The sequence below is a fragment of the Pseudophryne corroboree genome, chromosome 11 (assembly GCF_028390025.1).
Source record: "Pseudophryne corroboree isolate aPseCor3 chromosome 11, aPseCor3.hap2, whole genome shotgun sequence".
Classification (NCBI taxonomy): Eukaryota; Metazoa; Chordata; class Amphibia; order Anura; family Myobatrachidae; genus Pseudophryne; species Pseudophryne corroboree.
In genome coordinates, this window is record NC_086454.1 from 32,025,657 (window position 1) to 32,041,239 (window position 15,583).

Consider the following 15,583-nt stretch of genomic DNA (forward strand, 5'->3'; position numbering starts at 1 on the left):
TGAGAGGGACCACCTTCCCTGTCACAGTTACATGTGTTATATACAGGGCGTAGCTACCATAGGTGCAGGCAGTGCCGCTGCTATGGGGCCAGAGCTGAGAGGGGCCACCTTCCCTGTCACAGTTACATGTGTTCTATACAGGGTGTAGCTACCATAGGTGCAGGGAGTGCAGCTGCTATGGGGCCCAGAGCTGAGAGGGGCCACCTTCCCTGTCACAGTTACATGTGTTATATACAGGTTATAGCTACCATAGGTGCAGGGAGTGCAGCTGCTATGGGGCCAGAGCTGAGAGGGGCCACCTTCCCTGTCACAGTTACATGTGTTATATACAGGGTGTAGCAACCATAGATACAGGGAGTGCAGCTGCTATCGGGCCCAGAGCTGAGAGGGGCCACCTTCCCTGTCACATTTACAAGTGTTATATACAGGGTGTAGCTACCATAGGTGCAGGGAGTGCAGCTGCTATGGGGCTCAGAGCTGAGAGGAGCCACTTTCCCTGTCACAGTAACATGTGTTATATACAGGGTGTAGCTACCATAGGTGCAGGGAGTGCAGCTGCAATGGGGCCCAGAGCTGAGAGGAGCCACCTTCCCTTTCACAGTTACATGTGTTATATACAGGGTGTAGCTACCATAGGTGCAGGCAGTGCAGCTGCTATGGGGCCCAGAGCTGAGAGGGGCCACCTTCCCTGTCACAGATACATGTGTTATATACAGGGTGTAGCTACCATAGGTGCAGGCAGTGCAACTGCTATGGGGCCCAGAGCTGAGAGGGCCACCTTCCCTGTCACAGTTACATGTGTTATATACAGGGTGTAGCTACCATAGGTGCAGGCAGTGCAACTGCTATGGGCCCAGAGCTGAGAGGGACCACCTTCCCTGTCACAGTTACATGTGTTATATACAGGATGTAGCTACCATAGGTGCAGGGAGTGCAGCTGCTATGGGGCCAGAGCTGAGAGGGGCCACATTCCTGTCACAGTTACATGTGTTATATACAGGGCATAGCTACCATAGGTGCAGGGAGTGCCGCTGCTATGGGGCCAGAGCTGAGAGGGGCCCACCTTCCTTGTCACAGTTACATGTGTTATATACAGGGATGTAGCTGCCATAGGTGCAGAGAGTGCAGCTGCTAGGGTCCCAGAGCTGAGAGGGACCACCTTCCCTGTCACAGTTACATGTGTTATATACAGGGCGTAGCTACCATAGGTGCAGGCAGTGCCGCTGCTATGGGGCCAGAGCTGAGAGGGGCCACCTTCCCTGTCACAGTTACATGTGTTCTATACAGGGTGTAGCTACCATAGGTGCAGGGAGTGCAGCTGCTATGGGGCCCAGAGCTGAGAGGGGCCACCTTCCCTGTCACAGTTACATGTGTTATATACAGGTTATAGCTACCATAGGTGCAGGGAGTGCAGCTGCTATGGGGCCAGAGCTGAGAGGGGCCACCTTCCCTGTCACAGTTACATGTGTTATATACAGGGTGTAGCAACCATAGATACAGGGAGTGCAGCTGCTATCGGGCCCAGAGCTGAGAGGGGCCACCTTCCCTGTCACATTTACAAGTGTTATATACAGGGTGTAGCTACCATAGGTGCAGGGAGTGCAGCTGCTATGGGGCTCAGAGCTGAGAGGAGCCACTTTCCCTGTCACAGTAACATGTGTTATATACAGGGTGTAGCTACCATAGGTGCAGGGAGTGCAGCTGCTATGGGGCCAGAGCTGAGAGGGACCACCTTCCCTGTCACAGTTACATGTGTTATATACAGGGTATAGCTACCATAGATGCAGGGAGTGCAGCTGCTATGGGGCCCAGAGCTGAGAGGGGCCACCTTCCCTGTCACAGTTACATGTGTTATATACAGGGTGTAGCTACCATAGGTGCAGGGAGTGCAGCTGCTATGGGGCCCAGAGCTGAGAGGGGCCACATTCCATACCTCCCAACTTTTGTCCTCTGTAAAGAGGGACACACGCGCGGGGGCGTGGCTTACGGAAAGGGACGTGGCTTACGGAAAGGGGTGTGGCTTAGCGGGAGGACCCGCGATCGCGAGCCACGCCCCGTTTTCGTCACTGAAGGGACATGCCCAGCGCTCTGTGAGCCGCTGGCATGCCCCCTCTCCCTCTGTCTCCAATGAATAGACGCTGTGCGCATGCGCACAGCGTCTATTCTCCGCTGCTCTGCTAAGCAGGGCAACGAGAGACAGAGACTCCCAACTGCCCCCCCCCACCGCGGGACACTGCGGGACAGTTGGGAGGTATGCACATTCCCTGTCACAGTTACATGTGTTATATACAGGGTGTAGCTATCATAGGTGCAGGGAGTGCAGCTGCTATGGGGCCCAGAGCTGAGAGGGGCCACCTTCCCTGTCACAGTTACATGTGTTATATACAGGGTGCAGCTACCGTAGGTGCAGGGAGTGCAGCTGCTATGGGGCCCAGAGCTGAGAGGAGCCACCTTCCCTGTCAAAGTTACGTGTTATATACATTTTCATGATTGGGTGGTACAAATGTTGCTATGGGGCCTACAAAGTTCTGGCTACGCCCCTGTATGTGGGAAATGCAAGTCTGGGACTGCTGGTTGACAGAGAGAACCTTCATTACAGCTCTGAGTCTTAGGGCTTCAATGTGAGATGGTACATTTATTACCCGGATCACATGGATCCTTAACACTGCTGTTAAGTAGAGATCATTGGTGACTGAAATACTGGAAGGAAGATAATAATTGTCTAATGTCATTGTCTCAGGATGCAGCATCCGGGGGGAGAACCTGTTTCCCACCAGCCATAATCCTGCCTGAACCTGGAAACTCGCTACAGGAAAGCTCAGAGGAAAATTGTCTCGAAAAAAATAGGTAAGAGAAGCCACATTCATGTTCTTTCAGGTCAGTCATGTGTTATAGCATTATTGGCCCTCATTCCGAGTTGATCGCTCGCTAGCTGCTTTTAGCAGCAGTGCAAACGCTAGGCCGCCGCCCTCTGGGAGTGTATCTTAGCGTAGCAGAAGTGCGAACGAAAGGATCGCAGAACTGCTCCAAAAAAAAAGATTGTGCAGTTTCCGAGCAGCTCAAGACTTACTCCTAGCTAGCGATCACTTCAGACTGTTTAGTTCCTGTTTCGTCACAAACACGCCCAGCGTTCGGCCAGCCACTCCCCCATTTCCCCAGCCGCTCCTGCGTTTTTATCGGGCATGCCTGCATTTAAACACACACTCCCCGAAAGATGTCGCTAGACCTTGTGTGAAACTGCTTAGTTTTGTGTGAAAGTACATCACGCGTGCGCACTGCGCATCATACGCATGCGCAGAAATGTTGCTTTTTCACCTAATCGCCGCGCTGCGACTGAAAGCAGCTAGCGAACAACTCGGAATGACCCCCATTATTCAATGTCACACATGTAAAAAAAAAAAACTGTATGGATGCTGCCTGCCATGTTTGTGTGGCCCTGATTCGTGGTCCTTGATCAGAGATGGCATTTATCCTGTGGGTTTTGCTTCCAGGTCCCACAGCGAATGAAACTAATGAAATGATAAATGGATTCCTGAGGGAGGCCCTGGTGTTTTGAGTACACAAAGTACTTGTAGTCCTGCACCTAGATGTTATAGATCATGTAATTTAAAGATAGCCATAGGTAAACACAGGTGGGGTTTCCAGTTACCCGGAAACCCATCTCCAAGCCAGATTCTCACATCTTGACCACAATAACATATTGTATAATACGATTTTACTAGAGCTGAGGCCACAACATGCAGTGTATGGGATGGAACTGATCTGTCGAATATACCCAGAGACCACAGCTATTGTGTGCGTGGAACTGATCACATACCAAACTGCCCCTCCATGGGCAGAATAAATATATTCAGGGTTATTTCCCTCTAAGTAAGCAAATGTATCTACCAACTCACCAGGATTATATGTTGGGTTCCCTGAAACAATGGAAAAGTGACTTTCTAAAGTATATATTGTATCCTAATACACAGCATCACCGAGAACTTGGACAGCAGACATGTTCAAAGTCCGGCCCGGGGGCCAATTGCGGCCCGTGCTGACATTTCCACCGGCCCACAGCCTCTGTTCACATTTCCTGTCTGCTCACATTTTCACCGTGCCGCAGCCTCTGTGCAGCCGGAAGCTGGCGGAGCAGTAGACGTGGGTCGCCAGAGCGCGGGACGCACAGTGAGAACATCACAATCCAGTGGCATCCCAGCAGCAGCTGGGAGCGCACATTTACCTTAAACCTCACACGTCAGATGCATCCACGCGCCACTCAAGCACACTTATCTTATAAAATAAAGACACAACAACTGTAATTGGCGTGAAAGGGGTCAGCTTTTATTTTCTGACTGAGAGGAAGGCCTATTAAATACTAAAACTAAAATGTAGACTTCCCTCTCTAACTAAGGTGGCGGGGAGAAGAACGGTTAAACATGATAAACGTAACATGGGTGATCAACATCATAATACAGAAAAAGCTAGCCATAAAAACATATGTGTGAGGGTTGCCTTCTGCCCCAGATGTTCCGGGATCGGCCTCCTGCCTCCATCCGGGACATTGAAAATCAAAAAATCCAAGGACAGGGGTCGACCTTCTGCCACTACCCCTGCCCACCAACAGTTGTAGGGACGGAGGTATGCTCCGCCCCTACGGGGTAAAAAATTGGGCCACCGGCCCCGCCATCCACATATGTTTATACCAATTATATGGACCCCACTTGGTAAAGTGATGCCCGTAAACTAATTCAAAACTATGAAATTTACCTAAAAGTACACCCAAACTTCTAACCTTGAACTCATAATTAAAATTAAGTAACCGTTCAGAAACCGGCCAACTGCCAGGTTACCAACCTGCCACCGAACTCAAAAAGAACCCAAAAAGCAGAAAAACTAACTAAAGGGACCTAAAAAACAGAACAAAACTAACTAAAGAGACCGAAAGAGAAAAACTACCTAAGGGGACCGAAGAACGTGAATAATGTCCTCCAAGAAGATCAGCATGCCAGCTGGCGACAAATGCACCCCGTCAGACCAGTACAGTGACGGATCCCGGAAGGAGATACCACCGTGCGGCACGACCAGCCCACCATGCTGGAGGACAGCACGACCGACAACCGAATTGACCCGCCTCCGAACTAGGTCAATCGCCCCGGGGTTAAAGGCTCCACGCCAAGACCGCCGAGGGACGATGTCTGACCAGAGGATCAGGCAAAACGGCCAGTTAGCCATAAGTTCCAACAGCTGACGGCTGATCTCGAGGCGAATGTCAAGCCCCGTGCGGCGCACCAGATCGTTGCCACCCAGATGCGAGACCAAAAACAGTGGATACCCAAATCGGACAACTGCCGCCCGAAGCCAGTCCCGCAGGCCGTCCCAGCGGAGGCCTCTACGCCCCAACCAGCGCACAGCCTGCAGCTCCGGAAACCGGGTTGTGTCGCAGGCCAGAGCCGACACGGACAGCCAATAGATGTATGAATGGCCGACAAACCATATAAAGTGCGGATCTAACCGCCGTCCTGTAAAAGAAGGGTGTGACGAAGGTTAATAAATGAAATAAAAGATAGCATTCTTAAATGGGCAACCTAACTGCGTCCCTAACGGGGCAAAAACAAAACTTCGTTAGCCGGCAAAAGCCGTAGGTAAAACCAACGATAAAACAAAAATTCCTCAAGGCCCCCGCAATCGCAAAGTGCAACTGCGACGAGCGGCTAGTCCTCAAATGGGCGCACTGGGAGGAAAAGGTCTGATATAGCGTCTGACTGCACCAGACCTCCACCTACGCAGTGCCCGGACTTCGACTACGGACCAACCCGCCGCAGCGGCTGCTGAAGCAGCGCCGATGCGGAAAGAGTGAGTCCAATAGTCGGCCGGAGAGAGACCCAGGTACAAAAGACAACGTCCCAAAACCGACCAGAATTGATATCTGGTCAACGGGGAACCGTCACTATGGACGAGCCACCCAGGGGGCGTTGGAGGCCGAAGGGACGAATAAGCCTGGGCCGCGGCAACTGTACAAATGCCCCGCGCACGAGCCCGACCCATTCGAACCCACTGCCCCCTGCCGGCTACGTCAGTCTTGGAGCGCTGAATCCTGCACCACAAACCGTCGGGGCGTACGACGACGTGGGCTGCCAGCATGGGCGAGGCAGAAGTCCGAGAGACGGACAGCAGCTCACCCACCCTGAATGCACCGTGGAAGGCCAGCGTAAAGGCCGCCATGAAGAGGCGAACTTCGTATACCGAGGAGCAAATATTCCTAAGGGATCCCAAAATCCGCCTCAGCAAAGCACCCGTGATCGGCAGGCGAGTATCCGGGAGGGGCGGGATCGCCCGAGCCCAGCCTTTCAACACCCGCCGGAGGAAAAAGGACCTTGTAAAATCCGCTTCCCCCCGAAGCTGCAGAAAGTATGATATACCCGCCAGAATCCTGCTAACAGACGCCCGCGAAATCCCGTCGGAGTACAACATCCAGATGTATTCTAAGAGTAAATCGTGAGAGGTCTTACCACTCGGGCCTCTCTCCAGGAGGAAGCACTCCACCGCTCCCAGGCGGCCCGATAGGCCGTAAAAGTGGCAGGGGCCAACGACCTGTGGGCTAACTCCTCCAATCCGGGTGGATGACCTGCCACACATAAGCAGGACAGGATTCCCCTTGGATTAGCGCTGCAGGAGCCAAGCGTCTAAACTGCTGCCAATCGCCGCGAGACAGGGCATCAGCAATTTCGTTACGCACGCCAGAGACATGTTTGGCTCGCAACGTAATGTTGTTCACCAAACATAGCAAGACTATCTGCGCAAGGACCCGCAGGACCGGCAAGGATGTGGATTTTTGGCGGTTTATGGCAAAAACCACGCCCAAATTGTCGCACCAGAAGATAACATGTTTGTTACACAGGGCAACGCACCCAATTCCAGAGCGACCAGAATGGGAAACGTTTCCAGCAACAGCATGTTCGTCGTGAGGCCCTTGCTAAGCCAGGCCCGAGGCCAAGGACACGCGCACCAACGGCCCGTGAAATAAGCTCAGAATCCGTAAGCGCCAGAGGCGTCCGTGAAAAGCTCTAGGGATGGGCTAGACACAGGCGCCTCCTGCCAAATACAGATGCCGTTGAAACGAACAAGAAAGTCGTCCCAAATACGCGAATCTCTTCGGATTTCGAGGGACAACCTAAGAAAATGATGCGGGCGTCTAACCCCCACGGTGGCCCGTTCCAATTTTCTACATAAAACCCTGCCCATGGGGATCACCTTGCAAGCAAAGTTAAACAGGCCCAATTAGGATTGAGCCTGTTTGAGAGTGAGCTTACCCGCAGCCAGCGCATATAGGATGCCGTCGTGTAAGCGCAACACCTTGTCCGCAGGGAGCCTACACAGACCACCGACCGTATCAATCTGAATCCCGAGGTAAACCAAGGAGGCGGAGGGACCCTCCGTCTTCTCAGGTGCCACCGGAACCCCGAAGTGTGCGAAGAGGGCCAGAGCCCCCTGCAGCAAATTGACGCAGCGATCCGAGTCTGATGGGCCGATAAAAAGAAAATCATCCAAGTAGTGCGAAATTCCCTGTTCGCCCGTCGATTGCTCGAGACACCAGTGGAGGAAAGAACTGAATCTTTCGAAATAGGCGCAAGAAACAGAACAGCCCATAGGGAGGCACCGATCGATGTAATAGCCATCATCTAGCTTAAAACTCATAAACCGAAAGGCAGACGGGTGCAGCGGAAGGAGACGGAACGCTGACTGGATGTCCAATTTACACATCACTGCCCCAGGCCCAAAAGACCGGATGGTGTCTATAGCTGAATCAAAGGATAGGTAAACAACCCTACACTGCTCATAAGGGATGGCATCGTTAACCGATGACCCCAGAGGACAGGAAAGATGTTGGACCAGTCGAAATTTTCCCGCTGTCTTTTTGGGCACTATGCCTACGGGGGACAAAACCAAATCTGGCAAGGGGGGTTCCCGGAAAGGGCCTATCATTGTTCCTAACTCCACTTCAGCCTCCACCTTCTGGCGGAGCACGTCCGGAAACTCCCGAGCCGAGCGCAGGTTCGTACCAGCCCCGGGACCCACCCGTCCATGTATCGGCAAGGGGAAGCCCGACGCGAAACCCGAGTGCAAGAATTGGGCGTCCTCCGGCCGCGGGTACCGTCGCAGCCATGGAATGAGCGCCCGAAGTCTAATTGGGGTGGGAGCTGTGGCCAACGCCAGAGGCCGCGGGAGCACGACTCTGTCGGGTCTGTGGTCCGGAAGCCCCTCCGGTCGCTGGACTGGGACAGTCCTTAATCCCGTGGCCCCCGCCACATCTGATACAGGAGTGACGACACCGGCCACCTAAGTCACATTGCGCATTATTAAAAGCGAAGCATTTGCCATGCCCCGCGCGCCCTGAACCGCCGCGAAAGCCGGCCAAACGAGAGGCAGGTCGGTTTGCCCAACGCTTCGCCGTGCCGACTTCCTCAGTGCCGGCCGAACCCTGGGTCAGTTCTGAGCACAATTCCACATTTTTCTTACCGAAGTTGTAGATCTGCCGCCCGTGTTGTTTGCGCCGAAAATCCTCATCATAACGACGCCAGGCCGACCCTTTGTACTTATGGTACAGCACGTGTATGAGGAATTGATACCGCACAACGTTCATGTGTTCGTCCGGGCGCGTCTCCAGGTAACAAGCAGCAAAGATCAACATACATCGCACTCAATTCGGGTAGGACCGCAAAGCGTCCCCGCTGCCCTGCCCTTTTTTCTTAGCTGAAAGTAAGGCTTTGCGATCGTCACTAGTAAGAGCGAAAATATTTGCATATTGGCCCTTACGGGTACGGTCCCGGACCCGGGGCCTTAGTCCGCGTTGCACGGCCGTATTAGCGCAGTGCACGGTGTTCGATTCCACCGAGACTTGGGAGGCGGATGAGGTTGAATACCGACGCTCGCACCGTCTGTGACGCTTAACCCTGTGCAAGCCGCCGTCGGAGGAGGACAGACCCTCCGAGGACGTGGAAGCAAGGGAAGAGTCCGTGTCCCGACGCCTGCGGCTGCGCCTGCTGCGCTTGCTGGAAACCCTACGCGCACTGCTGCCTACGCTAGAGGAGCTGGAGTGAGTACCCGCTCCCAAGCCGCTATGGGGTGTAACCGCGCTCCCCCTGGACCAGTCGGGGTCCGATGAAGACTCACCTGCACGAGAGGGAACACCGTCCGTCCCAACGGCCACCGAACGACTCGAGGATGCACCGGCAGACTCCATTCCGAAAACGACTTCCGTGGCTGGGGAGACAAAAGAGACATCGTTCCCCAGCTCCCCCACCGGACCCGCAGCCGCCGGGAGCGAGGCAGGTGGGGGAACCGTCGCGCCAGGGGACAGAAGCGGGGTAAGAGATTGTGCAATGCTATCCGCCAAAGAAACAGCGGGCCGCCCTAGTCCCCCGGGTACGGAGGATAACAAGGGCGCCACCGCCGACACAACAGCGGCACAAATGGCGGACAGAACGGTGGCGTCCACCAAGTGTGCAGCTGCAGTGGCAGGCATAGGAAAATCAGAGACGCCACGCGAGTCGTGCGCCCCACGGGAGGTTCGTAAACCCCCCCGTTGGAAGCAAGGCTCCCGGACGATCCCTCACTGTCGGGCATCACGGTACAGCCGTCCCGCTGCGAGGAACCTTGCGCAAACCGCCAGCGCCGCGACCTCCTCCTATCCCGAGCATTGGCCGCAGGACGAGAAACCGGAGAGTCGTCACTACTGGAAGGAGGCAGCGCGACGTCGGAATGAACGCCGTCCGCAGTGACGTCGGCAGGCGACGACAGGACGCGGGGAGGGGAAGAACGGTCGCCCTCCGCCGGCGCCTGCCGCCCCCTGATGGGGTGAGCGACCCCAGGAGGAGCCGCTCGGCCACGGGCGGCGGCAGCAGCGCCAGTCGCCATCCGAGTCAATCCGGGAGGGGCAGGCGCTACGGGGCCATCCACGGCAGGAGAGGCCAGAAGGGCCGCCCCGCCGCAGGCGGACCCAGAACGCCCCCTTCTAACCGGCCCTGCCCTATCCGCAACAGGCAACGGGGGATGTGCAGCAGCAGAGCGGGGGCGACGCCCCGGTCTGTCGGGGGGGCGCAGGCCGGACCTGACCGGCCGAGGGGGAGAGCCGGCCAGATGGGCCAGGCCTCATCTGGGCCCCCCAGCTGGCAGGATGAAAATCAGCACGCGCGCGCTGCCTAGACTGCATGTGTCTGGCAGCCGCGCGACCCCCCGCCCGCCCACTAACCCCAGTAGTGGAGCCCACATGTGGCTGGGTGCTGCCTCCCCTGGTGGCCGCAAGCCGCCGATCCGCGGGCCGGGAGCTTCGTCCCGGCCCCACGTGATCGGAGCTGCCGCGGGTAGCGCCTAGCGACGGGCTCAGGGACGGCAGAGCACCGTCCCTGGCAAGCCGCCGCGTGCGCCCTCTATCCCCCTGCGCTCCGTCCCCCGCCACGGCTAGCAGCGGGGACGGAGAGCGCACTCGCGGGGGAGCACGAGCGGGCGGCCGAGCCCGGCCGCGCGCGGCCCGAACCTCACTGGCAGCCGCAGCAGGCACTCCCCGTGCTGGCTGGACATCAGAGGCGTCCAGGAGCCGGGCGGGGAGGCCAGTGGTGCAGCTGGGGCGGATTCCGGCGGCCATAGAGAGGTTCAGGATGCACAGGGGAGCACAAAGGATAGGAAGGGGAAATATAGGAAAAGAGTAGAGGGGATAGAGAAGGGCAAGGAACAGAGGAGAGCGAGTGAAATAAGTACAAAGGGATATTTAGAAGTATGAGAGAGAATAAGGGTATAAGAATACAATAAATGGGAGCAGTACTTGCAGGCCTCACGAGAAGAGCTGGAAGAGAGGCAGGAAGTACCCGGTCAGCAGCCTGTATGCATGACAGGCCAGCCCCTATACATGATCCAGCCAATCAGCCCCTCGGACCCTCTCTCTACGTTCCTCCCACCACAAAACATTAACCCCTTCCAAGCCAAGGTGATGCATAGATTGGCGCTGCGGAAGCCCAGACGGTGCGTTTATGCTGCTATGGTCACATTATGTTCCCTACGCAGTCTTTCCAGGAGAGGCGGAAGGACTTTCCGGCTTTCTTGCTGCCTGGAGCGGGTGAGGGGGTGCCGGCCGCGACTGTGAAGCTGTGAAGTTTTTGCCATCTTTCTGGTGAGTGTGCGGGTGGTAGGGGCAGGAGTGCTGGACGATGCTGCAGGATGCTGGAGGGAGGGGGATTAGGGGTATTGGCACACTGTGTATGGATGATTCTGGCAGCACTGCTGGGGGCATATAATGTGTATCTGGCACTGGGGGCATTTGTGTATCTGCCAGCACTGGGGGGCATTTGTGTATCTGCCAGCACTGCTGGGGGCATATAATGTGTATCTGGCAGTACTGTGGGAGGGTGGTCTTCTGGTTGCCGGCGTCATGGCTCCCCGCGACCAGCATACTGGCGCCGGAATCCCGACCGCCGGCATACCGACATCTTTTCTCCCTCTTGGGGGTCCACGACTCCCCTGGAGGGAGAATAGATAGCCTGGCGTGCGTAGTGCGCCACCGTGCCCGCAAGGGGCTAATTTGCACTCGCCCAGCTGTCGGTATGCCGGCGGTCGGGATTCCGGCGTAGGTATGGTGGTCGCCAGGACCCCGACCGCCGGCAAACCATACTACACCCCTGTGGGGGTATATATTGTGTATCTAGCAGCACTGCTGGGGGCATATAATGTGTATCTGGCACTGGGGGCATTTGTGTACCTGCCAACACTGGGGGGCATTTGTGTATCTGGCAGCACTGCTGGGGGCATATAATGTGTATCTGGCAGTATTGTGGGGGTATATATTATGTATCTAGCAGCACTGCTGGGGTCATATAATGTGTATTTGGCACTGGGGACATTTGTGCATCTGGTAGCACTGTGGGGTCATTTGTGTATGTGGCAGCACTGCTGGGGGCATATAATGTGTATGTGGCAGCACTGCTGGGGGCATATAATGTGTATCTGGCAGCACTGGGGGCATTTGTGTATGTGGCAGCACTGCTGGGGGCATATAATGTGTATCTGGCAGCACGGGGGCATTTGTGTATGTGGCAGCACTGCTGGGGGCATATAATGTGTATCTGGCAGCACTGCTGGGGGCATATAATGTGTATCTGGTAGCACTGTGGGGTCATTTGTGTATCTGGCAGCACTGCTGGGGGCAAATAATGTGCATTTGGCAGCACTGCTGGGGGCATATAATGTGTATCTGGCAGCACTGCTGGGGGCATTTGTGTATCTGGTCAGCCCCCACACATTTTCACCTCACCAAATCTGGCCCTCTTTGAAAAAAGTTAGGACATCCCTGTTGTACAGTGTAGTCCAGTGTCAAAGTCAGAAAAATATCTCTATGCACACTGCCATATTTGCACCTCATTCAGGTCCGCGCTGCGCATGCGTGCGCTCTCCCGTGAGTGCGCATACCCGCTGTTGCGTGCACCCGCTGGTGCTCGGTATGCGTATTTACGGTAAAGTTTGTGTAGTCGTAGCGTGCGACTCAATCGTTACATATTTTCACTAATAAGGTATTTTATAGATCATGGTCCCTTTGATAGATTCTGAAAGTTTGGTTAACATAGCATGTTCCTGAACAGAGAGATCCCTCTTTGTATTGTACGAAGGGTCTAACAGGGGTCATACCGTAGTGTTTGGTACCCATCGGAAGAGTATTTAAATAGCAATATTCCGGTGTTGGTTTGGAGCGGATTAATCGCTCGTGCGAATGGTTATGGACATAAGAAGTTTATGTCCATTTACTATTATTTGTTCTTACTTAGTCATGCGGCGGGAAACCCAGTATCCCACCCACCTGAACAGTTGGAAACAGTCACAGCCCACCTGTATGAATCAACCTATGACCTTTTGTTATAATGCGAAGCCGAATTCCTGTGTCCAATGAACAATGAGATTGTAGGGACCATTGAATTGTATTGTGTGTGGAGCATAAATAAGACAAGCCTGTGGCATCCAGCACTCACTTCTCTTCAAACGGTTCTCATTGCTGATAATCGGGAGCTGGATGTCCAGAGGCGCTTGCGATCGTTTCCCCTTGTGCGTAAGTTTTCTCCGCAATCATATTGTCTTGATGTTATTGTAAGCCATCTCTCTCTCCCCTCTTTCTCCCTTATTTTCCCTTGATTGTATTGTATTGTATTGCATTGTATTTCCTGTGTAGTTATCTGGTTAGTTAGTCTATGTTATATTGTAGTGTATGATTTGTTCTGTGATTCTTTTGCAAGTATAATAGTCATAATACATATAATAGGTTTTGGACCCTAAGCCCAGGTATCTGTGTATTTCTTATAGTGTTAAGTATTCCCTGAGCGTCGGTGACGCCCAAGCAGCTTTGTAGTTAATCAGGTTACACCAGGTTGCATTTACACTCTAACACCACACTAAGGTTTACTGTACATTTCGCTGTTAATGGTATAGATATAAAGGTTTAACGTTGTAAGCGTCTGCACCGCTGGTGATCTCCTCGTGGTCCCGAGCGTCCGCTACGCTATAGCGAATCATTACGTTAGTCAGCAGCCACTAGCGTGCCTGCCTGTGATCTCTGGGCCGTAAGCGAACGTGACGCTTGAGCGTCTCGACTACGGTTGAGCGATCGTTACGCAACTTGCGTACCCTTACGGTACTTCTTACGTAGATAGCGTACAGTGTTCTTAGACCTCTTAAAGTGTTTTATATACGATAAATATTTAGCTTTATCAATTGGGGGCCGTCCAGTCCTTCACATATCTGCACTAGGTAATATCAGCAGACATTATCCATCAGCAAAGGGCGGGAGGTTGTATCCCTCGTAGTGCTGACGGGATAAGCGTCTGCTTCGCTTAGGTAAAGGGTGCTGAAGGAATCCGGGAACCGGAGGTAAGAGCAAAACGCTAGTGTCTTTTAAAACTGTTTATTTTTCTGTCTTGCACGCACACATATATATCTGCATTTCCTTTTCATTTGTGTATTTTCGTATGTCACTCTCCTGTTTGCCAGTTTATAGTTGATAAATGTGCTGAGAGAGATTTGCCGCTATTTCAATAGTTTGAGTAAAGGTAATATAGTTAAAGTGTAGACAAACACACAGTTTTTGCCTGGGAGATAAGGCGAAGTCAGTGTGGTGTGTGGTAGATGATCAAGGATCATCTACATTGATAAAAGTATAAATTGTGTTACGGTGGATCTTTGCTTTGCGTACACGTGTCTCTAACAAAGACTTGCGTACGCAATCCAAAGGCCGACGCACGCAGCGTATATTACGCAACGGAGCGTCTGGGTACGCCCACGTAACTCAAACAACAGGCGATAAGTAGCGCAACGCCGTAAATAACGCAAAGCGATAAATAGCACAAATTGATTTCAGCTTTCCAAAACTTAGTTTAAATACCTTACTTTACTGCAACACCTCTGGGGAGAGCTATCAGACTACGGGAAATGATTTTTTTTCTGATCAGAAAACTATAAGAATGATAGTGGGTTGAAAACGGTATGAGTGTATTGAATCCCGCTTTGTGGACTTTGTGGTCTATGTGATAAAACGGTATTAAATCCCGCTTTGTGGACTTTGTGATCTGTGTGATCTATGAGCACGGCCTGAAGTGAAAACGTGCAACAGAGTGTGATAAAGTTTTCGTTGTGTTACGCTCTGGCTGTTTTGGAGCACAGTAGGGAGACTCCAATGATCCTACCATTTATGGGCAACAAGTGTCTATAAGTGGTACGATTGGACCGCACGGTTGTATGTGTGACCAATAACGCAACGTGATATGAGGTCGTATATCTTGCCCTCATACGTGTTGTAGGGAGCACATGCAAGCGTGATTTGTGTAAAGAAAAAGGAAGGGAATTTTCTCAGGAAAATCTCTAAAGATAGGGCCTGCAACGGCTACACGTGTCTGCTAGAAGGCGGACCGGAGATACCCGGAGCAGAAGAAGTTCAGTGGAAGAGCTTTAAGGATTTCCAACGAAGTTCTGTGTTTGGTGCATTTTAGGAAGTTTTTCTGTGTTAGAAAGGTCCACAATGGCAGCCAAGTGCACAATACAGAGACGGTCGGAGGTCAGGATTCAGACTCCAGAGGCTTGCAGACCCCGAGGGTCTGCTCGGTTAGTAATGTGGAGGAGGTATGGTCCCCACACTGAGACCTTTTGTGATGAATGGACACGAATGACTGCGGGGGATAAGGCACCATTTCCCGGGATAGGTAGTTTTGACTTAGAGGTGTTGCATAATTTAAGGCGGAGGATCGGTCTCATAAAATCCTGGAAACAACGAGTTAAAAATGATGATTGTTTGCAGATATGGCTACAGGAAAGTGACATGCAGAGAAATGTAACTTACATACCTAACTTTCATCTTGAGAGGAGAGACATGGCAAGGGAGAGAATTATGGTTGCGGAGAAAGGCACAATGGGGTGTGATAAAAATGCACTTAGTAACTGTGTTAAGAATGAAAGTGTAAAATGTAATAAGGTTTATAAAAATGAAAGTGTTAAATGTACAACTATTAACCCATGCAAGTCGCACCCCATGTTAAACTTTCCTCAGGAACACCAACAAGAAAGCGAGCCCAGAACG

General features: G+C 53.0%; 1 protein-coding gene across 1 annotated transcript in view; it reads left to right on the forward strand.

Moving 5' to 3' along the window:
- Nucleotides 1-2,725: 2,725 nt before the first annotated feature.
- Nucleotides 2,726-15,583, forward strand: part of IRAG1 (inositol 1,4,5-triphosphate receptor associated 1) — a 196,888-nt gene continuing 184,030 nt past the window's right edge. The window contains exon 1 of the mRNA XM_063944160.1: nucleotides 2,726-2,847. Coding sequence (XP_063800230.1) covers nucleotides 2,726-2,847 — 122 coding nt within the window. The remainder of the gene's footprint in view (nucleotides 2,848-15,583) is intronic.